The 21,727-nt window shown below is 33.2% G+C and overlaps 4 protein-coding genes across 5 annotated transcripts; 3 read left to right on the top strand and 1 right to left on the bottom strand.

Annotated features, from left to right (window-relative positions):
• The first annotated feature begins 5,738 nt into the window (after positions 1-5,738).
• On the top strand, positions 5,739-8,296 carry LOC106451235 (ethylene-responsive transcription factor RAP2-13-like). The gene has a single exon (XM_013893130.3). It carries the CDS (start codon positions 7,177-7,179, stop codon positions 7,957-7,959), a length of 783 nt encoding a protein of 260 aa, XP_013748584.1. The 5' UTR covers positions 5,739-7,176; the 3' UTR covers positions 7,960-8,296.
• Positions 8,297-8,728: 432 nt separating this feature from the next.
• Positions 8,729-11,611, bottom strand: LOC106451236 (endoplasmic reticulum-Golgi intermediate compartment protein 3). Its single transcript, XM_013893131.3, has 12 exons — positions 11,218-11,611; positions 10,975-11,048; positions 10,811-10,894; positions 10,644-10,724; positions 10,436-10,516; positions 10,248-10,340; positions 9,951-10,130; positions 9,796-9,863; positions 9,646-9,697; positions 9,382-9,435; positions 9,197-9,289; positions 8,729-9,113 (listed from the first exon to the last, which is right to left on the bottom strand). Exons 1-12 carry the CDS (start codon positions 11,345-11,347, stop codon positions 8,955-8,957), a joined length of 1,149 nt encoding a protein of 382 aa, XP_013748585.1. The 5' UTR covers positions 11,348-11,611; the 3' UTR covers positions 8,729-8,954.
• Positions 11,612-15,015: 3,404 nt separating this feature from the next.
• Positions 15,016-16,505, top strand: LOC106454784 (F-box protein AUF2-like). Its single transcript, XM_013896889.3, has one exon. The coding sequence runs from the start codon at positions 15,403-15,405 to the stop codon at positions 16,375-16,377; it is 975 nt and encodes a 324-aa protein (XP_013752343.1). The 5' UTR covers positions 15,016-15,402; the 3' UTR covers positions 16,378-16,505.
• A 1,230-nt stretch (positions 16,506-17,735) lies between these two features.
• Positions 17,736-21,393, top strand: LOC106453548 (putative nuclease HARBI1). 2 transcript variants are annotated; one of them, XM_048740988.1, is made up of 2 exons: positions 17,736-18,422; positions 18,773-21,393. In XM_048740988.1, the coding sequence occupies exon 2, from the start codon at positions 19,786-19,788 to the stop codon at positions 21,010-21,012; it is 1,227 nt and encodes a 408-aa protein (XP_048596945.1). In that variant the 5' UTR covers positions 17,736-18,422; positions 18,773-19,785; the 3' UTR covers positions 21,013-21,393. The 2 variants fall into 2 exon arrangements, with proteins under 2 accessions (XP_048596945.1, XP_048596946.1); XM_048740989.1 differs by having other exon boundaries at positions 17,741-18,422.
• Positions 21,394-21,727: the final 334 nt, after the last annotated feature.

Here is a 21,727-nt window from a genome sequence, read left to right as displayed (position 1 = left end):
GCCGCAATCTCTCTTTCTCCTGCGATTTCGTCGACTCCTCTCTTCTCCCTTGCGATTTGCGGCGCTTTCTCTCTTCTCCCTCGCGATTTCCACCCTAATCCTCATGTATGAACCCTATCCCACTCTTTTAGGTTAGATTTGTATGGTTTTTAAGTAGATTTGATGATTTTGGAATGAGATTTATAGATTTTGTTAGGGTGAATGGTAGATTTATAGATTTTGTTAGGGTGAATGGTAGATTTGATTTGTATCACTTGATTTGAATTTTTTTTTTTAGTTTTTATTAATTTTGTGGTTATAAAAATCGAATTTGTAATTATATATATATATTGAAAACGTTTTTTGTATATAAAATCTATTTTTTGCATTTTAAATTCATTTATATATTTATTAAACATTTTTAAAATCTATAAAACTTTTTTAAGATTAAAAATCATATATATAATATTTAAAATCATTTTTTGTGGTTATAAAACGTTTTATGTATTTTATATAAAAAATATAAATTTCTATATTTATTAAACATTTTTAATATTATGAAAACTATTTTTTGTAATTATTTAACATTTTAAATATTTTTAAAACTATTTTTTGTAATTATTAACTGTTTTTGTGATTTATTTAAACTATTTTTTTAATTTTTATACTATTTTATATTTATTAAAACTAATTTTGTATTTATAAAACATTTTTTTTATTATAAACACTATTTTATTATTTTTTGTATTTATAAAAACTATTTTGTATTTATAAAAAGATGATTTCATATTTATAAAAATATTTATATTTATTAAAACTAATTTTGTATTTATAAAACATTTTTTGATTTATAAACACTATTTTATTATTTTTTGTATTTATAAAAACTATTTTGTATTTATAAAAAGATGATTTCATATTTATAAAAATATTTATATTTATTATAACTAATTTTGTATTTATAAAACATTTTTTTATTTATAAAAACTATTTTAGTTTTTTTTGTATTTATAAAAACTATTTTGTATTTATAAAAAGATGATTTCATATTTATAAAAATATTTATATTTATTATAACTAATTTTGTATTTATAAAACATTTTTTTTATTTATAAAAACTATTTTATTTTTTTTGTATTTTAAATATATTTTCTATTTCAATTTTAATTTTATATTTTCGAATTTCAATTTAAAAAAATAAATTTATATTTTTTTTTTTTTAATTTTGGAAATATTCCGAGGAAGTGTATCCCTCGGGATATTCCGAGGACATCTTCCTCGGAATATTCCGAGGAAATTCCGACGAACATGTGGTCCTCGGAATTTCCTCGGAAATTCGTTTCCTCGGAATTCCGTCGGAAATTTCCGAGGAATTTCCGAGGAAAAATGAAATTCCGAGGAGTTATTTCCGAGGACTTTTTTCGTCGGTATGTCGTCGGAATAGCGTTATTCCGACGACATACCGACGATATTTTCCCTCAGTATGTCGCTGTTTTCTTGTAGTGTAACCTTGGGTCGATTAACTGGATTCTTAGACTCAAATCAATTGCTTTAGAGATTACCACAAAAAAAAAAAAATTGCTTTAGAAGACATTGTATTCCAAAAGAATGATTTTTAGAACAAATCACTTCTAATTTTATGGACATGGAACTGACTAACTGAGGAAGAACGTCCAATTATTTAGGTGCGAAATGTGTTATCCACTAAATACATAAACTCCACTACTAAACGTGGCGGGTTCAGCTGGACACTTGGGTTTCCACTGCTATGGCGTATACATGTGTCAGCTGATCATTAGTTAATACATAATTCTTTTTTTGAAAGCTGGTTTTAGATGTAGCCTCTCAAATAGTCTAAAGAGTAAGGTCAATTAAATTAAACGAAAATATAATTCTGGCATACTTAAATACTATAATAAATTATATTTTAAAACTAAATTTGTTAACCAAAACAAAAAAAAACAAACTAAATTTAATCCATAATTTAGTTAATATGTAAAATATTATAGCTATTAGGTTGTTATATGTATAGAGCTAATTAAAGTTTTTTATGTTATTTGATGCAATTCTCCAAACTTTTAGGAGAGACGAACATTTTTTTTCTAACAAGGAGGAACAACGATTAAAAATAAGAGTGTTCAAATATGTAAAATCGAACCAATTAAAACTGAAACAAAATAGAAAAAATTGGTTTGGATTTGGTAATACTGAACAAATTGAATGTGTAATTTTTAAAAATCATACTATATGGATATAGTTCAGTATATAGACCAATAGAACCAAATAAACTGAATAGTTAAAATATATTTGTATACTTCTATGTAAATTTCTAAGAAAATAATAATATATACAAAATTTGTTTTATTAATATAATATTCATAATTAAAACATTGATTTTAGTAATTTGCCATTTTGTTTTAAGTTAAAAAAGTTTATTTTGTTTTTCTCATTTTCATCAAACAAAATAAAACATATTTTATTGGTAATTATGTGTGCTAAATATAGTTATTTAATATTATTATGATATTATATTTATTATTTTTATTTTAGTAGTTAAATATAATAGAAATATTATATTTAAAAGTTAGAGGAACGAATATATATATATATATATATATATATATATATTTATGTTTTAATAAATCTGATTGGTAATCATATAAATTAAATTTGTTTATAAAATCAAGAAATAGCTATAGTTTTTGTTATAAAACCAAATAAACTAAAAATTAATAGTGTATAAACAAAACAAACCAAATTAGATATGTACCAATATGTAACCAACATTTATAAACTGAAATACGAAAAAAAAGGATAAAGAAAATTGAACTAAAACCAGACCGAAATCCAGACTAAACAAACCTAATTAAAAACATAGAATATGGAGCAACTTAGTAATATTTTGACACCAGTAGCGCAGCAATTGATATTCCTTCCGTTTTTAAATAGATGATCTCCAACCCAAACCTATTTTTTCCTTTATAATTCTCATGAAAATAGAATAATCCTATTATAGGGTAAGTTTTCCTCCAATGGTTTACTCTATAATTGAGTTGTTCTATTTTTTCCTCTATAATAGAGCAACTCTATTATAGAGTAAACTAGGCATAACATTTGGGGTTCCAATAGGGTTTTGGTTTTGTCTAATCGGATCTCAGTTTTTCGGTTTTATCAAAATCAGCCCCATTCGGGTTATAAGAAAATTCGGTTCGGGTTCTATCTGGTTCGGGTCAGGGTTAGTAAATCTTCAAAGAACCAGTACAACCCATTGTACTTTCAGATTCGGGTTCCAATCGGTTCTTCGGTTTAAAAGTACTTGATTTATACCTATTTTGTAATCAAAACATAAGTAAAATCAATTCAAAAATGCGAAAGAAACATCAAACGTGATCATTCAAAATCAAACGAAAGGTAAACATAGTTATTGATAAAAGGAAAACCAAATAAATGAAAACATAAAAAGAAAACTAAGTTCTCATGAAGTAAGAAACATTATTCAATGAAAACAAAACCAAAATCTAAAAACTTCAAGCTTCAAACGCCACATTCAACCATCAGTCTTCATGTAATAGATAATTATTTTAGATGTTCAATAATACCTTAATGTATCTTATATACATATTAGGAATTGAGATCATGTTTCGTACAAGTTCTTTTTGGAATTTTGAAATCTTTCGTGTTTTATTGGGTATCCATTTAGGTCATTCGGTTTGGGTAATACTTATAACCTGAAATACCATAAAACAAGATCTATTCGGTATTTACGTCGGGTTCGATTCATTTTTATCGGATCAGATTCGGTTCGAGTTTTTGGGTTCGGTTTATTTGCCCAGTACTATGAGTAAACCATTGGAGCAAAACTTACCTTATAAGACCACCTACAAAGAGGGTGTTGAAACTCACTTTCAACAATTTAAACCCTTGCAATGAGGGTGTTGTAAAAGTGTGTTTTTCTACGTGTTATAAACAAGCGTTGGAAAGTTTTAACAGCTGAAAAAAAATATTTGTGGCCCGCACAGCCACATGTCGCTCTGTGAATGGCCAGAAACATTTAGCGCATGCGCCACACACGCGGATTAACTTGTTTTTTTTTAGTCTGGATAAGATTTAAATGTTTTGATTTCATTGGCTGAGCAAATTTCACTTGATATTTAATTTCACCCAATAATGCAAACGCGTTTATTATATAATAAAATTTGTTTTTAAAATATAAAAATTATATCAAAATTCAAGATTTTTTAATTTATAAATAGTGGCTACTCTCATTTCATTTGGATACAGAAAAAAATTATCATTTTTCATTATAATCAACTATTTTAGTGTTTTAAACTTTTTTGGTTAATTGGATCCTAATAATAATCTTTTTAACACCCAAAACTCTTCTAAATTTCTCTTCTGAGTTTGATCAATAGATTACTGATGAAAGTGAGGCAATGGAGAGAGAACAACAAATTGCAGTTAATTTGCTTATCAACAATAATCGTCTTATTCACCAACTCCATCAAGAAAATAATCATGTAAGTCATCGCGGTTCTATTGTCGATCATGCAGTTATTCTTCGTGATAGACAAAATGCTCATCGCAATTTGTACAATGATTATTTTTCTGATAATCCTGTGTATGGTGAAAGAGATTTTCATCGTCGATTTAGAATGTCACAAAGACTATTTCTTCACATTGTCGATACTGTTAAACAACATGACAACCACTTCAACCAACGGCGTGATGCATCTGGTAAACTTGGATTATCAACTTTACAAAAGGTTACAACGGCCATTCGGATCTTGGCATATGGGATGCCTGCTGATGCCACCGATGAATACATCAAAATAGAGGAGTCCACAACAATTGAATACATGAAAAGATTTTGTCGTGCAATTGTGGATGTGTTTTTAGAGTGGTATCTCATGTCACCAACAATAGAAGATGTTTCTAGACTTCTCAACATCGACCAACAATGTGGATTTTCTGGAATGTTAGGCAGTCTTGATTGTATGCACTAGAAGTGAAAAAGTTGTCCAACTGTATGGCCATGTCGTAGCGGATCACCCACGATCATTCTCGAAGCGGTTGCGGATTATGATCTATGGATATGGCATGCCTATTTTGGAATGTCAGGCAGCAACAACGATATCAATGTTTTAAAGTCTTCTAACTTATTTTCCAAGATTGCTCAAGGTACCGCTCCTCCAGCAAATTACATAATTCAAAGTCAAGAATATAACATGGGTTATTATTTAGTCGATGGTATATATTCTAAATGGTCAACAATTGTCCAAACAATTAGCGATCCCCAAGGTCCAAAAAAAAATTGTTTGCAGCAAGATAAGAATTATATCGGAAATATGTTGAACGAGCTTTCGGAGTTCTACAATCTAAATTTGCTATTGTCGTAGAATCCTCACGTTATTGGAAGAAAGAGGTATTGCATGATATAATGACATCATGTATTATAATGCATAACATGATTATTGAGAATGAACGAGATGTCAACGCCCCGATTAGAGATGCAAGACCAGTGCCACCAACAAACATTAAAATGGCAATAAATGAAGATATGCGGTTTCAACAATTTTTATCACGTAATCTTCAGATAAAAGATAAAGAAGCTCACTTGTCACTAAGAAATGCGTTGATTGATCATATATGAGAGCATTACGAAAATAATCCTATTGATTAGTTTTGTATTTTTATATGTACCTTTGTTATTTGGATTATTTGTATTATTATTATTATCTATATTTTATGTTTTTATTTTTATTATAAGTAATTTGGTGTTATTGTTTATTTATGAGAGTATGTTTATTGAGTATCTATTTAAAATATATGTTTATTACTTTTTTTTATAAAAGTTAAGTGATTATAATTAATTTATTAAAAATATTTAAGACTAAAGTGTAATAAGTAAAGTTTGTAGAGAAAATATTTAAGCGTCACTATTGGAGAACCACCCTCTTATCCTTTTATTTTGAGTGGGTTCCTCCTTTAAAATAAAGGGGATTGTTGGAGATGATCTAATATAGTTACTCTATTTTTGTGAAAATTATAGTAAAAAAATAGGTTTGGGTTGAAGATGGTCTTAGGGAGTTTTTGATGTTCATAATAGTTGATGTTTTCATATATCAATGCATTTTTTCACTTTATCAAAAACTGTGTAACCAATGATATTTTGTAATCTATTTTGTGATTGGTTGAATAATTTTTAATTTATATTTTTTTAAGATAAAAACAAAAATTTTAATAGTTATATACAATCTTAAAACTTTGGCTCCGACTGGTGATCTTTTCGGGAACACGAAGAACGAATAAGAAATGAACGTATAGGAATAAAATTGCAGGAATGAAAATGAATGCTTATTTCTTATCAAATTTAATAAGAAATGATTTTGTTCTATATTTCTCTACAAAAGAAGGAATGGGGAGGAACGAGAAGGAAAAACTATTCTATACGAATGATGATTTTTTTTTGGAATTATAAGAAATTTAGTGTTCCCTTTCGTTATTGGGTCACCATTCAAAGCTTTATGTATTTTGAAATCAATGGAGTATAAGGTAACACTTCTTATATATCTTTTGTCAACAGGCAATGTCTTTAACAAGAAGTATTCGATGTATGAAAGTATAAAGAAAACAAAATAATGTATCAGACGTATTTCAGATTAATAAATTGGAGAAATAAGAAGCATACAAGAAAAAGAAAAACACGAGAGGACACGCCACGCCTCCTATATAACGAGAGCAAAAGCTCATGAGATAAGTATACCGGTGAGGCTGAGAGTAAATCACATACCAAAAAAAAAAAAACTTGAGTGCAATAGATAAGAATTCATTCTTGTGTGTTTTCTCCTGATTTTTATTTCTGTGCAAATTCCCCTTCGATCCGTATCTGTTTTATTTATTTATTTTCAAAAGAAAATCGATTTCTAGGCTTGTGTTTGAATGGTTTTGATCAATTATTTACACAACAAAGCAAACTTTTGAAACTGGATTTTCTTTAAATCTTGCATCTGTTAGTATTTCCAGAACAGAGAGATCAATCTTTTTTATTATTGATCTTCTTGTTTTTCTTTTAAAATAGTTTCCGAGGGTATTATTTTTATATCCCTCCTTTCGGATCTGCAAAGAGGTTGTTTATTTCAAATCTCTTCGATCTATTATTTTCGATTTCGATTTTCCTTTTACATAAAAAAATTTATAATGGCAACTACTATGGATTACTACAATAGCAAAACGTTTCAACAAACCGATCCTTTCGGTGGTGAATTAATGGAAGCGCTTTTACCTTTTATCAAAAGCCCTCCCACCGATTCACCCGCGTCTGCGTTCGCGTTTGCGTCTTACCCTGACGTCTGCTTGACCCAACCGATTCCAAACGTGTCGTCGGATCTAAACCAGACACACTCGTACTCCAACCTTCTCAGTCCTAAACCGGTTCCCATGAAGCAAACCGCTTCTCCACCCAAACCGATGAAGCTATACAGAGGAGTGAGACAGCGTCACTGGGGAAAATGGGTCGCCGAGATCCGTCTACCCAGGAACCGAACCCGCCTCTGGCTCGGGACCTTCGACACGGCGGAGGAAGCTGCGTTGGCCTACGACAAGGCGGCGTATAAGCTCCGCGGCGATTTCGCCCGGCTTAACTTCCCGAATCTCCGAGGAGAGTTCGGCGAGTACCAGCCTCTTCAGTCCCCCGTCGACGATAAGCTCGAAGCTATCTGTAAGAGCCTGGCCGAGACGCAGAAGCCAACGAAGAAGTCTTCTTCCCGGAAACGTTCATCCACCGCGAAACAACCGGAGGAAGTCAAGACGGAGGATTACTCTAGCGTTGTATCTCCGCCGTCGACGGAGAGCTATGGATCGCCGTTGTCGGATTTGACGTTCGTTGATGTGGAGGAGGAGGAGCAGCCGTGGAACGTGAACTTCGCGTTGGAGAAGTATCCGTCGTACGAGATCGACTGGGACTCGATTCTGTCAACGTAGATGATGGTTTGTAAATTAGGGGATGCCATAGGGGTGTTTTAGGAAACTAGAGGTCTCTGCAATGGAGTTTTTGGTCATTGCATTGAGACACGTTAGGTGGGGTCCTTTTGTGTTATTATTAATAAGTGGGTGTACCTTAATGTAAATTATTTATTACGTCTCTGCGTCGGTGGAAGCTTGGATTTTTTTGTCATGCTTCACACCGTGCGAGATTTTTTTTTTAATGTACTTTGTAGTTTCCCCTTGTCTTAATTCCAAGTGTTTTAGCTTCCAGTTCAGATACGTATTGTGTAATAAAAAAAAGTGTTGTGTAATAATAATGCATCTGATTGTAGTATAGTACATGTAACGTGACGATGCTTTGGAATTAGATGCTCTTTCCAATGTAGAAATAAGTACAAATTTTTTATTAATTCATTAATGCAGATTAGAAAATGATTACTTTTGCTAATACCGAATTTCAATTTACGCAAAAGGAAAAAAGTAAAATTCATTATGATATAAGACAGCGCACTAACAACAACCTTTTTGTGTCCACGAAAGGCTAAGTTAATAATAATCACGCCTAGTGTCCTTTGATTTCAGTTTTCAACTACGAAACAATATTCTGTGATTCTCGTTGTAAAGCACTAAGCAATCAATCATATCAAATCAGTAGGAAGCCCAACATTATTCATAAAGAGCCCTAATTTTGTTTTTCATGTGCAGTCATCTTCTTGTAAACAGAATTTTTTTAATAAAAAAAAAAAACAAAAATGAGCTCAGAAGATGTTAGGAAGTAAAAAAAATATTTCGTATGAACCGGAGATAGAACACATCATTTTAACTTGTGCCAGAGGAAGAGAGATACATAATTGAAAGTCAAAAGAGTACAAAGTTGTGGCCACATTCTCAAAACCTAATGTCTAACTGTAAAAAACCCATTCTGAGATTCTCCAGTCGTTGATCCAACAAGGTGTGGAGAATAATATATATAGGAAAAAAAAACAAAAAACTCAGTTGAATTTACCAATCTCCATTTTCTTCTTAATAGCTCGTTGTCCATGGTATATGAAGGAATCCACTATCCCTGATACAGTGAAGATACCTCCTACTATAGCACACACATTTGTTAGGAAGTGCAAGAACTCCACATGCTGCTCCTCAAATATCACCTACACAAATCAATCAAAGTTAAAATGTGTTGTAGCGAGATGAAAAAGAATCATTAGTATTATTAGTAACCAAGAAAACAGACCTTGATGGGAGACAGATCATAGTAGAAGAAAACACCAGGTGGGGATTGCATTCGACCTGCTTCCGCGTTCTGGAAATGTTCTGTCACAGAGAACTTTTGCCAAAAGCAATTGTTACAACTTTTGAAAGATTTTAAAAAAACGGGGTTTTAAACAGAGAGATTTGGAGATGTAGTAGCTTCCTCACTTGGTTTGACTGAATAGTTTTCCCGTGAACATCAGTGTATATGGTTGGTACCACCTGCACAATCCCACATTTCTTTATCACTCTACTCATACGCAGAAGCTAAACTCGATGGAGAATAATAAGACTTCCTCATTTGTCCACAATCCTCAATACTTAAATTTATCAGTAAAAACTAAGCTAAACATGCACAATTTAGGAACCTCACAGATACCTCTTCTAGAATGTTATCTAAAGAGTAACAATATCGTAGAGATGGGGGCAAACCTTGATGAAATATTGGTACACGCCATTCTGTTTATCCTGATTCCACTGCACACTGAGAGAGAACCAAGAGGATGTTTCAGAAAATAAGATGATTGGAAACGGAATCACAAAAGTGTTGTAACGGGTTGGGATAGAGAAAGAAGGTTTTACCCATCTAGAGGGTTGACTACACCAGGGAAAAAGTCCCCAAAGGCTAACCGGTTGACCTTGTGGCTTATCTGCGTAGAGATACAATGGAGTCAGAGACCCATTTGAATTATGAGCTTATAAAGAGAGATTGAACCAAGAATGGAAGTTCTTCTTACGTTGTAGTTGCCTTGCTGGAACATAATCATATCATGAAACTGAAAACCGGATTGATGAAAGCTTTGTCCTGGAACAAAATGAAAGTTCCCAGCGACTTTGTTGACTTCAACGAAACCATGAACATTACAACCTTCCCCTTCTTCGTCTTTCACCTTTTGCACATACCCTTCTCGTTGACACTGACATGGAAGAGTAAAAAATTATCATACATCTAGATGTGACATGTCCTATTTCTTCAAACTAAGTATCACAATCAAACACAATCTTTGTTGTCATAGAAGGTAAGTTAGTATTACCTGGTCGATTGATTCAGGGTCTGAGAGGCCCCAACCTTTCTTTCGGTAAGCTTCACGAACTTCCTCACATGAATTACAACAAGCATCATCTGTCTGTAAAGTGTTTAAGAATAGCAACCACATTATGTAAAGAGGACTAAAATGCAAAATAATATCAACACTAAAGAACTCTGTTGAAGATTTTCTACCTCTTCAGCTCCAAAACAGGAACCACAATATTTTTCATTATCCTCCAACCTTCCACCATGTTTCTGTAAAGGTTTCTCAATCTGGACAAAAACAATAACATTATGGAAATTATTTTATAAAAAAAATCATTTTCTTAAAGAGTTGATGGAGTGAGATAATCAGAGATAGCACGTGAAAAAAGAAAGGTCAATGTCATTGAAAACTAACCTTAGTATGACCAATGCCACCTTGTTTCGCCTCGATGACGTTGCCATGAGAGTCTAATCTTCTTTTAAATATATCATGCCGCTACAATACACATATCATCAACGTGCAGAATCGAAAAATCAGAAAAAACCGTACAAGTAACTGTAAAAGAACAAATCCAGACATACCACATCAAGGTGCCGCTCTCCGCTGATATCCATAGTATCAATACTAATAATCGAGCATTGAAGCGCAGGGAATGTTACATCAAACTGCACATTTGTAATTATGATAAGTCCATTTAAAGAAAACGCTTTCTCGACAGAAACTAGGAAGCAAAAAATGATATTACATTGATGCGTAGCTTCTCTCCTCTTGTCGTATCCACACGGAGATGGCTCTCCGTCACTGGGTGCATATAAAGCCCTAAAAATCAAAAAGAAAAAAAAAATCAAAACTTTAAACAAATAAGAGAAACCCACAAGGAAAGAACAAAACTTTCGAGCTTCAATCCCAGAAAGATCGAACTTTTTAAACTTCTCCGAGCTAAAGAAACAGAGAGCAGGAACAGAGGGTGTTGCTGAAAGCAACTTACGAAGCTCGGAGAAGAAGAGGATAAGCATGACGACGGAAGAAACGAGGGTGATGACACCACCGGAAAGTGTACGCTTGTAGAAATCTTCATTGATTTTAGGGTAAGCGTCCAGATTCCTCAACCTGTTCATCACGCCGACTAAATTCCCCTCCTCGTATCTCTCCTCGAGCTGTGCTAGGGTTACGCTATTAGTTGATTTAATGGGAGAAGGAGATGATTCAACGGGTTAATCAATCAACTGAGTCTCTATTGACCACCTCTAGTCGATGCGTCGTCAACGAGGATCTCTCTCTCTCTCTCTCTCTAATCTATTTTCTCCGATTTTTCCTTCTTCCAAATTAAGCAAGAGAATTACTAGACGGAGCGCTTTTACTCCGACGTCGTTTTAGGTTTGGGCTCATTATATCATTAAGGCCTGATATCTTTTTTTCTTACAACATTACTTTATTAGTTATCATTAACGCCTGATATCTATATGAGTCCAATCTAGTAATCTACATATGGATATGTGTTTCTCTCATTTTCAATGTTAACATTTCTAAAAAGATAAGTATACTATTTTTGAATAAAGTTATGGTTTTTTTTGGAATAAAATTATGATTTTTTCTGATAATATGTTTAGCCAGGCCCCTGCAAAATTTAAAACTTCAAACATTAATTGAACTAATTGAAACACCATCAATTAAAAGTTATTAAAAACAAATCTGTATAAAATAATATATTGGGAAATACCCTAGGATAACACTAAAAAAGTTTATGTAACAAATATAGACGCTAAGGATCAATATTACTAAAGTGTTTCATTAAAGAAATAAATATACACGTATACCCGTAGGATTAACTAATTCAAACCTTAGAATTTAGAGTTAAGGGGTGGAGATTTGAGATTGAGATTTAAAATTTTATAAAATAAAAAATAAATATTAAAACTTTGAATATGAAAATTTTAAAAATAGTTTCAAAAAGTATTTTCAGATTACAAAAAGAAAATTAAAAAAAAAATTCAAAAAAAAAATTATAAAAAAGTTTGAATTTGATAACATATAATCTAAAACTATATAAAAAAAATTTAATTTTTTTTATATATATATCTAGGGTAATAAGATTTTTTTACCTATTAAATAAAATATTTTGGTCATTTTCTTCCTTGTGGTCTATTTTTGTGATCAAAACTTGAAAATTGTCTATGCCCTAATATATTTATGACAATGGTTTAATGTGTAAAAAATTAGAACATATATTTTTAAGGTACGAATGTAGTATATCACTCTGTCTGTTTCTTAAAAACTTTGTTAAATTTTGTGGAATGATGTGGGTATGTTTTAGTAAAGTAAAATGTGTTGATTTTTCTTTTCCAGTGAAGCTTGCTAAGAATGGGAGGAATCATCGTTAGCAGGAATGTTTTTAGAGTAACACAACCGAAAATTCTGTATAGGAATAGTTTTTACAAAAGTTAAAAATAATAATTGGGGGTTTTACAAATCTATTTTTGGTTGTTCACGTTTGATTAATGATGTTTCCAGGTTAAAACCTTTTAAAATGGTTAGCTGTGCGTTTCAAACAAAATGTGAATCATTGAATCTCTATAAACTTATACTCAATAATGATTAAAATCGTCTTAGTCTATGGTTTAGTCGTTATCAAGTATGAGTTGTACCAGAAATAAATTAGTATAATTCATATCCACTTTCTATAAAACTACTGTACATTGATTGCATTTTAAAATGATAGGGTTGTTATTGTTAATAAATAGTATAATTTATCCTAAAGGAACTACAACAAATGTTTTTCTTTTAATTTCCCGAAAGCAAAGGGAATCAAAAATTAAAATAGTATCGACAGAATGTAATCCTTTTTCTAGAAAAGCATATTCCATTGTTTAATGTTCAAAACAATTATAAAACTTGATTCAACGAACCCCTTTGATTTTAATATTCCACTAGATTTTAACCCGCACGTTCGTGCGGATATTTTTTTTATTTTATAAATGCATTAGATATTATTACAAATGTTTTAAATATAAAATTTTCATTTTAGTATTATATATTGTGTAACTCTATAATATTATTGTTTATATTTTTTATTCAGTATTATTCATATATAGTGATTTTTAATACATTTTACTTTGTTATTAATGTTTATTTCTTACTAATATATTTTTGAGTTAGATACAATAAAATAACAATATGAAATAATCAAATAGAAAACCTCCTTCAAAATATATTTTCTTTAATTTATACATTTTGTTATAATACATTTATAAAAATTTAAAATTTATATTATAGAAAATAATTATGTTCAAGATAATTTATATTTGCATGCTCTGTTTAAAAAATATACTTTAACATCTATTATTTTAGTATTTTACAGAATTTAAGTAAAACAAATTGTTTAAATATTATTGCCCTATTATTTTAGTAAATTTTATACATAGTAGCATCTATCATATTATTTTACTAAATTTTATTGATGTACGATATTTTTTGGATGCTATGATATTAAGTTTTTTTAAATTATATTTTCAAAATATTTGATTGATTTAATTTTTACAACATATATAGTTTGTTTTTTTCCGTGGTGCATTTCAAAAATATTATATAGTTTATGAATTTTAACTCATTTTAATGATGAGTGATAATTTATTTAAATAAAACAATTAAAAAATAAAATTTGATAATTTACCTATTTAATATAATTTTATCATATTTAATTCTTATAGAACTTCTATTTTATATAATACATAATCTAATTATATAATTTATTAAAAATAGTATATAATTTTTATTTTCTTTTTTTTTATAATAAACTTTTAGTTAACCTTGATTTATAACAATTTTATATTATTAATTATGAAATTAATTAATATGTTATTTTATAAAAATATTTAAATTTTAAGTAAGATTTTGTTAGATTCTTTCTCAACAGATTTTGTTATAATTAAAAAATAAAATTCAAATTTATAGTTGGTTTGTTATTAGTATAAATAATCAAATATGTCATATTAACTATTTTTTTAGGTGGTCCTACAATGACTTTCTAATGGTAGATAAAAATAGAACCCTAAATTAATAGATTAGATTTATATTATTCACAGTTGAAAGAATCTTTGTGAAAATATACCATTTAGAATCATTCGTTTATAAATTCTCTTAAACAAAATAAATACTCTTAAACAAATAATAACATATTCTTAAAAAAACAAATAATAACATATTGTATTTATATTCATTACAATACATACACGGTCACTAGATCACCACCGTTTGAAGTTTGATTAATAATTCTAACATTGGAACTTTAAAGTGATGTAATCATCTAAATGTGTTGGGCATTCTTAACCAATAATCAGTGACCAATGATCTTTCAATAAAATTATTTAAGATTGTTTTTGCACGGCGTGACTCCGGAAACATTGCAATTTTTAATGCTTATAATTTTCCTCATTTAAAAAACGGAAATGTCCTTGATGATTCTACTATTGATATGTATATGTATTTATAATTATATTTTATATAGAGAGTTTGACCCTTCCGAGTGCCAAAGAGTTAAAATCTTGCATCATCGTACATAGAAGTATGTTTACAAGTCTTGCGAAACTTACTTATAAATGTGTAAATAATGGAATATATTGCATTTAACACCAATTGGTTCTTATAATCAACGTATCCACTTAACAAATTAACCCATTTGAATTTTGCTTCAGAATCTTCGAAAAACAAAGAAAATTTCAACTTTAGCAGTAACTAGTAGACATATATATAAGACTATTCTAATAAATTTATTTTACGAGATAGCATATTGGCATAAAGATATGATTCCATTAAAGAAAATTATATTATTATAACATATATGAGTCTTCTTGGATTTTTCTGATACGGATTAAGATAATGGTAAAGTATATGTTAAACCAGCGTGGAGCGTCGATCAAGAAACGCTTATAGATAGACCGTCCGATGGATCCTGTTGAAAACATCAAACCCACGCTTGTCTATTAGTATAGCCGATAAAAATAGCATTAAAAGACGGCAAAGTAGGTCCCATACGCCGGTAGCTCCGTCGTCCCTTTCCTTATTTAAACTCTTCCCCTTATAGTCACACTCTCAAAACTCGAAGCAGACATAAACAGAAACAAAGTGAAAGACACAAAGAGAGAAACTGAAACAGACCAAAAGGTCATAAACAAAGATGGACGTGTTTGATGGACTTCCAGATGCGATCATCGTCGATATCTTGAACAAAGTTGGTGACGTCAGAACCTTACTTCGTTGTAGTTCCCTCTCAAAACGATTTAACTCGCTCGTTCCTCAGTCCGAGTCACTCATCCTCCGGCTCAACCAGGTCGGCACAACCGAGTCACAACCCGATTCTCCCGTCAGCAACATTTTCACTTCCGTATTGAAGTCCTTTCACGGTTTGTGTTCTTTATTCTCTAAACCGGCTAAACCGATTCCAATCAAGAATCTTTCCCCGAACATCCCTTCCGAGATTCTCTCCCCGTTTGACCGGGTCAAGAATCTTGAAGTCGAGCTTCCCGGCGGCGATGCAAGCCTCGAGAAAGGCGCCGCCGTCAAGTGGAAAGCAGAGCACGGTGAAACTCTCGAAACATTAGTCGTCTTCGCGTTTCGTTCCGCCTCCACCGAGTCTTCTCCGGCGGCTGCTTCTTCCGACGGCGAGTCAGACGCCGAGTTCGTGACGGGGCTGAAAACGCGCGTGATGTGGACGATAAGCGCTTTGATGGCTGCGTCGACTCGTCATTTCTTGATGAGCCAAGTCGTGAAGGAGCACGAAGAGATGGAGAGTTTGGTGATACGCGACAGAGGAGGAGAAGGGACGTTGGTGATGGGAACGGAGGGGCTGAGAGAGTTTCGAAAGATGGAGGCGGCGCGTGGGGAAGCAGCAGTTGACGAGCGCGTGGAGAAAAATAGAAGTGTGGTCCCGAGCGTGAGGATGAGCATGAGACACGCGCCATCGCTGAAGCTTAAGAGTGGTTTATGTTTAGAATCCGCGACGCTTGTGATCGTAAGGCCGAGTGAGGGATATTCTGATGACGGAGATGATGAGCTGGCGACGGAGGCTTTCGCCGGGAATTGTATGTACGGTGAAGCGGTCGTGGCTTTGTTAAAGTGTAAGAAGAATGCTTTAGAAATGAACTCTTTTTGAGCTTTTTGTTGGGCCTTTTAATAGGTCTTGTGGGGGCTTTCTACGTTTTTTCCATTTGTTAGAAATGTTTTTCTTGTACGTGTGTGCATGTGCTCATTTTTTGTATATAGCGTACAAAGTTGGCTTCACTTGACTTAGCGACTTAGCGTACGATCTAGCTCAACGATGCGTATACAGATTTTGATTCTCTCGTCACCAAAAAGGATACAATAATATGGCATGAATCCTGCCTATAAACGTCAGAGATACACTAACGACGTCTTTTCATTAACTGAGTATTTGTTATAGAATGTAGAAGTCATTAACAAGACTGAAAAGGGCAATTCATTCGTGTTGATGCGTCTATTCCTCAAATCTTCAACAACAACTTCTTTTTAATTTTATGACATATCAGACAAGTGCCATGTGGTGCTATATTCTTTAGTTTTGTTATTTGATGTAGAATGATGAATCTCTAGATCTGTACGTGTTACAATTCTTCATTAATGTAAGGGGTAGTTTGCTAAATACAAAATTTGGAGATCTATTTGCACATGAGTTGGTGGCAAGATTCAATCTCTTAAACATGTCACATGTGGAATCTTGATTAAATAAATTGAATGTTACGTGATTTAATCATACGCTATTTACATGATATCGTGGCCCTGTTCGTTTGCTCAGTCAACTGATCCATCTGGGTGAAGGTGAATTTTGGTGTACGTTTAGTGTGAATTATGGGTACATCCAGATGGATCAGTTGGATGAGTTTTGAAAACTCAGCTGAACTTTAAAAAAAAAACGGGCTGAGTCTTCACCATGCATCCAGCTGCAGCTGATTCAGTCAAAAATGGTTAATGACAAAAATAACCCTGCTACACATAACCCTAAAATTTTTGAGCTTTCACTCTCATCTCTCACGTACTCTCTCTTGGCGGCGAACTCTCTGATCTCCTCCGACCTCTCTCCGGCGAACTCTCTGATCTCCTCCGACCTCTCTCCGGCTCTCTCATGGCGACCTCTCCGATCTCTCTCTCCGGTGACCTCTCTCTCCGGTGAACTCTCTCCAGCTATCTCTCTCAGACGCTCTCTCTCTCTCTCTCTCTCCGGATCTCTCTTTCTCAGTCTCTCTCTCCGGCTCTCTCTCTCTCAGGGTCTCTCTCCGGCTCTCTCTCTCTCAGGCGCTCTCTCTCTCTCTCTCAGGCGCTCTCTCTCTCCAGTGACCTCTCTCTCTCAGGCTCTCTCTCTCTCAGGCGCTTTCTCTCTCTCAGGCTCTCTCTCTCAGGCTCCGGCGACCTCTCTCTCTCAGTCTCTCTCTACGGCTCTCTCTCTCTCTCTCTCTCTCAGGCGTGCTCTCTCTCTCTCCCGCAACCTCTCTATCAGGCTCTCTCTCTCTCAGGTAAGAGTTTCTAGGATCTCTGTAATCTATATCCTATAAGTTATGTTGTGGGTTTTGTTTGCATCTGTAGATTGTTCATAAATTGTTCTTCTTTGGTTGCATCTCTGTCATGCTGGTAGCTGTGTTCATGTAATATTTTTGCAATGTGTATTCTGGTAAATGGGTTTATGTTTACAGTCTGAGTAGTCTCTGTGTTTGTTCTCAATTGCTTACTCTTATGTTTACAGTTTACTTGGAAGCTAGTTGCAGAAACCTTTGAAGAGAAACAATGACATCCATCCCTGGAACTGATGTGAGTATCTTCCCCTCTAATCTCTTATTTCATCTCAGTTTTGTCAAATGCTTTTCTTATTTTCTTGAATCTTTAAATAAGAATATTACATGGAGTGACGAACAAACACGCTTCTTTCTTCAACTAAGACTTGATGAGAATCTGAAAGGAAACATAAGAAAACAGATGGTTAATGAGGCTGGGAGACAGGCAATAGTGGATAAGTTCTATGAGGCATTTGGTATAAAAATTCCATGGAGAAAATTTGGGATAAAGTACAATACTTGCAAGAAGCAGTATGAGTCTTTTAAGAAGTTGACTCGGAACAGAACGGGGCTTGGTTTTGATTCAACCGGATTCATCAACATGAGTGAGGACTGGTGGAATGAACGATGCAAGGTACAAGTTCTATGATCCTTTTATTCTAAGTTCTGATTTTTCTATTGTAACTTGCCTGGTAAAACTAGATATCAAATGTTAGAACTCTTTAGATTTATAGGAGAGATCGATTTTCTATTCTAGAGCAAGACTGGAACACAGGGAATATTGTGTCTTTGTTACTGTCCTTAGTTGAAACTAGCTCATAGTTCTGTCTCTGTTACTGTCCTTGGTTGAAACAAGCTCATAGTTCTGTCTTTGTTACTGTCTCTGTTTCCTGGCCATTTTAAAATTCAAATAACTTGTATTGTTGTATCTTGTATCTCTATGAAAATACAATGTTCTCACTTTGAATTTTGTTCTTGTTTCAGGAGTGGCCAGGTGCTAGAAAATTTAAAGACAAGCCGGTAGCAAATATGGATTTGATGGAGAAGGTATTTGGGACAGTTTATATTAGTGGAGGTGAAGGTTGGTCTGCTCAGCAAGGTGAAGATGTTTTAGACACAAAGCACTCAGAACATGATGATGAGATTGATGGTGAAGATGATGCTGAGTCAAGGCGTGATATTCCTACTGAAGAAGCTGTTGGATCAAAGAATGTTGGCCCCTCTTCTTCTAGGTCAAAGGTTAATAAGAAAAGATCAAGGGCTGTACAAGCAGGACAAGCTGTGGCTGATGTGATTAGGGAGAGTGTTGAGTCTAGAGACAAGATTCTTTCCCACAAGAATCATCTGATAGAGAACCATCCTGAGTTTAGTTGCAGTGAACTGCGAGCTATGGAGGTTCTTCACTCTCTGCCTGCTATAAGGATGTGGTCTCCTCTATACAAGGCCTCCATTAACCACGTCAAACAAGATGCTGCAAATCGTCAGACCTTCTTGTTCTATGGAGATGATGAGAACAGGGTTCTCTACTTGGAATATGCAACTGGAGAAAGCAGAGATGCATGAGGAGGAGCTGTTTACGTTTATGTCTTTGTTTTAGTATAGTATGAACTCTAGAATGAATCTTGTTGTAATGACTATGTTTATGACAATATTAATATGAGTTTCACTCTGCTGAAATGTGTGTTTATATTTATTTTGAATTTACAGAAACTCTAGTGGATAAGCAGTTCCTTCAAGCAGCTCTTACACTTCTAGCTTAAAGTCTCCAAGATACGAAATGATGAATAGTAAGGTATGAGTTATATAGCGAGTTTTTGTCACTGTCTTAAGCTTCTTAAGTTTTGGTCCGTGAGTAAACTTGTGGAGTTTTGTTTCAGTTGGTGATTAATAGGACTTTGCCTCTTCCTAATTGTCACTGTCATAATTGCAACCATTCCCTTTTTTGCCTCTTGTTATTTCTTAAGCAAGATAGATTCTTATCTTGATAAACTTTACTGATGGTTGTATGTTTTATGTGGTTTCAGGACACGTTTAGGTTCTTAGTTGAAGATGACGACATGGATTTGATACTAGATGAGGAGAAACACATGTTTGCTCTTTTAGAAGAAACGTATGGAGTGGCAGAAACAAATACTAACAAACAGTTAGTGAGGACAAACCGAGGTGGAGGTTGGCGTCGAGTGCAACGTTTCATGAACGATTCCGAGGTACAGTGCTATGAGATTCTTCGCATGAACCAAGCAACGTTTAATAGCTTATGTAAGATACTATCAGAGAAGTATCAGCTAGAAGAGACTTGCCATGTTTACTTAGAGGAGAGTGTAGCAATGTTTTTAGAGATGGTTGGACAAGATTTATCCGTACGGGCTTTAGCTGAGAGATACCAACATTCATCTGACACAGTGAATAGGAAGATAGATGAGGTTTTAAGTTCTTTGTTGAAACTTGCAGCAGACATTGTGAAACCTGAAAGGGATGAGTTTGCAAGTGCTAGTCCTATTCTAGTAGATGATCCGCGATATTATCCTTTTTTTAAGGATTGCATAGGTGCTTTAGATGGAACTCATGTGCCGGTTCGTCCTCCTTCTGAGAATGCCGATCCATTCAGAGGTAGAAAAGGAGAACCAACTATGAATGTCTTAGCTATATGTAATTTCAGCATGAAATTCATATATGCTTATGTTGGGGTTCCTGGGAGAGCACATGATACAAAAGTGTTGACATATTGTGCTAAGGAAGAAGCTTCTTTTCCTCATCCTCCAGTTGGAAAGTATTATCTAGTAGACTCTGGATACCCAACTAGAACTGGTTATTTAGGACCTCACCGTAGAACTAGATATCACCTGGATCAGTTTGTTAGAGGAGGACCACCGACAAACAGCAGAGAGTTATTCAACCGAAAACATTCTGGCTTGCGTTCGGTAATTGAGAGAACATTTGGAATATGGAAGGCTAAGTGGAGGATTCTTGACAGGAAGCACCCTAAGTATGAGCTGAATAAATGGGTGAAGATTGTGACAGCAACAATGGCTCTCCACAATTTTATAAGAGATTCAAACCATGAGGATTGTGATTTTTCACATTGGGAAAGAGTGGAAGAATATGAACATCATGGGGATGAAGATGATCATGTTGCATACGTACCAGCTGGAGATAGAGTCATGGAAGCTATGCGAGATTCCATTACTGAAGAGATGGCGAGAGGACGTCGACTTCCATACTAGATGTAAGTTGTTTGATAAGTAATTATTTGATGGTGTCTTTTGAAGCTCTCTCTCTTTGGGCTTTGTAATGTGAATTGATGATCCCTTTGTGGCAAATGCTTATTCTCGTTTTTTTACTTCTTCTTTGTGACTAGAAGCAAGCTGTGAAGAAGGATTTGTTTCAGTTGTTTGCTGAGAAAGTTAGAGACCACAAGGGGTTGGAATCAAGATGGGCTGTTATGGAGCTCACGTGTGGGTTTGTAATTTTGTTTCCCTCTTCTTTCTATTCACTTCTAGTATGAGTTTGTAGTTTTGTTTCCTTTGGACCAATTGATAATGCAAACTCATTATCCTTTTATGTTTTTATTTACCATGATCTATTTAAAGTTTTTGAGACTATCTTATCTTTATTTATTTTTGAAATTGGTTTTGAGTTATCAATATATCAAAACTATTGTTGGATTTTAGTGTGTTAAAATTTATCATATATCAAACAATTGTTAGACTTTTATTTAAATATTTTAATCAAATTTGCAAAATTATAGTCATTATTTATAATTTCATTGTCTTATTTTCATTAAAATAAATTTATGAATTTTAAAACAAGAATTTTAAAATTATTTTTTGTAATTGTAATTTAGATAAGATATTAAAATTAACAGGATTAATATAAATAATAATCATGATTTAAGAGTAAGATATAGATAAATTAAATACATGTCCATTTTAGTCATTT

The sequence above is a fragment of the Brassica napus genome, chromosome A9, assembly GCF_020379485.1.
Source record: "Brassica napus cultivar Da-Ae chromosome A9, Da-Ae, whole genome shotgun sequence".
Taxonomy (NCBI): domain Eukaryota; kingdom Viridiplantae; phylum Streptophyta; class Magnoliopsida; order Brassicales; family Brassicaceae; genus Brassica; species Brassica napus.
This window is presented reverse-complemented; position numbering and strand designations above follow the sequence as displayed.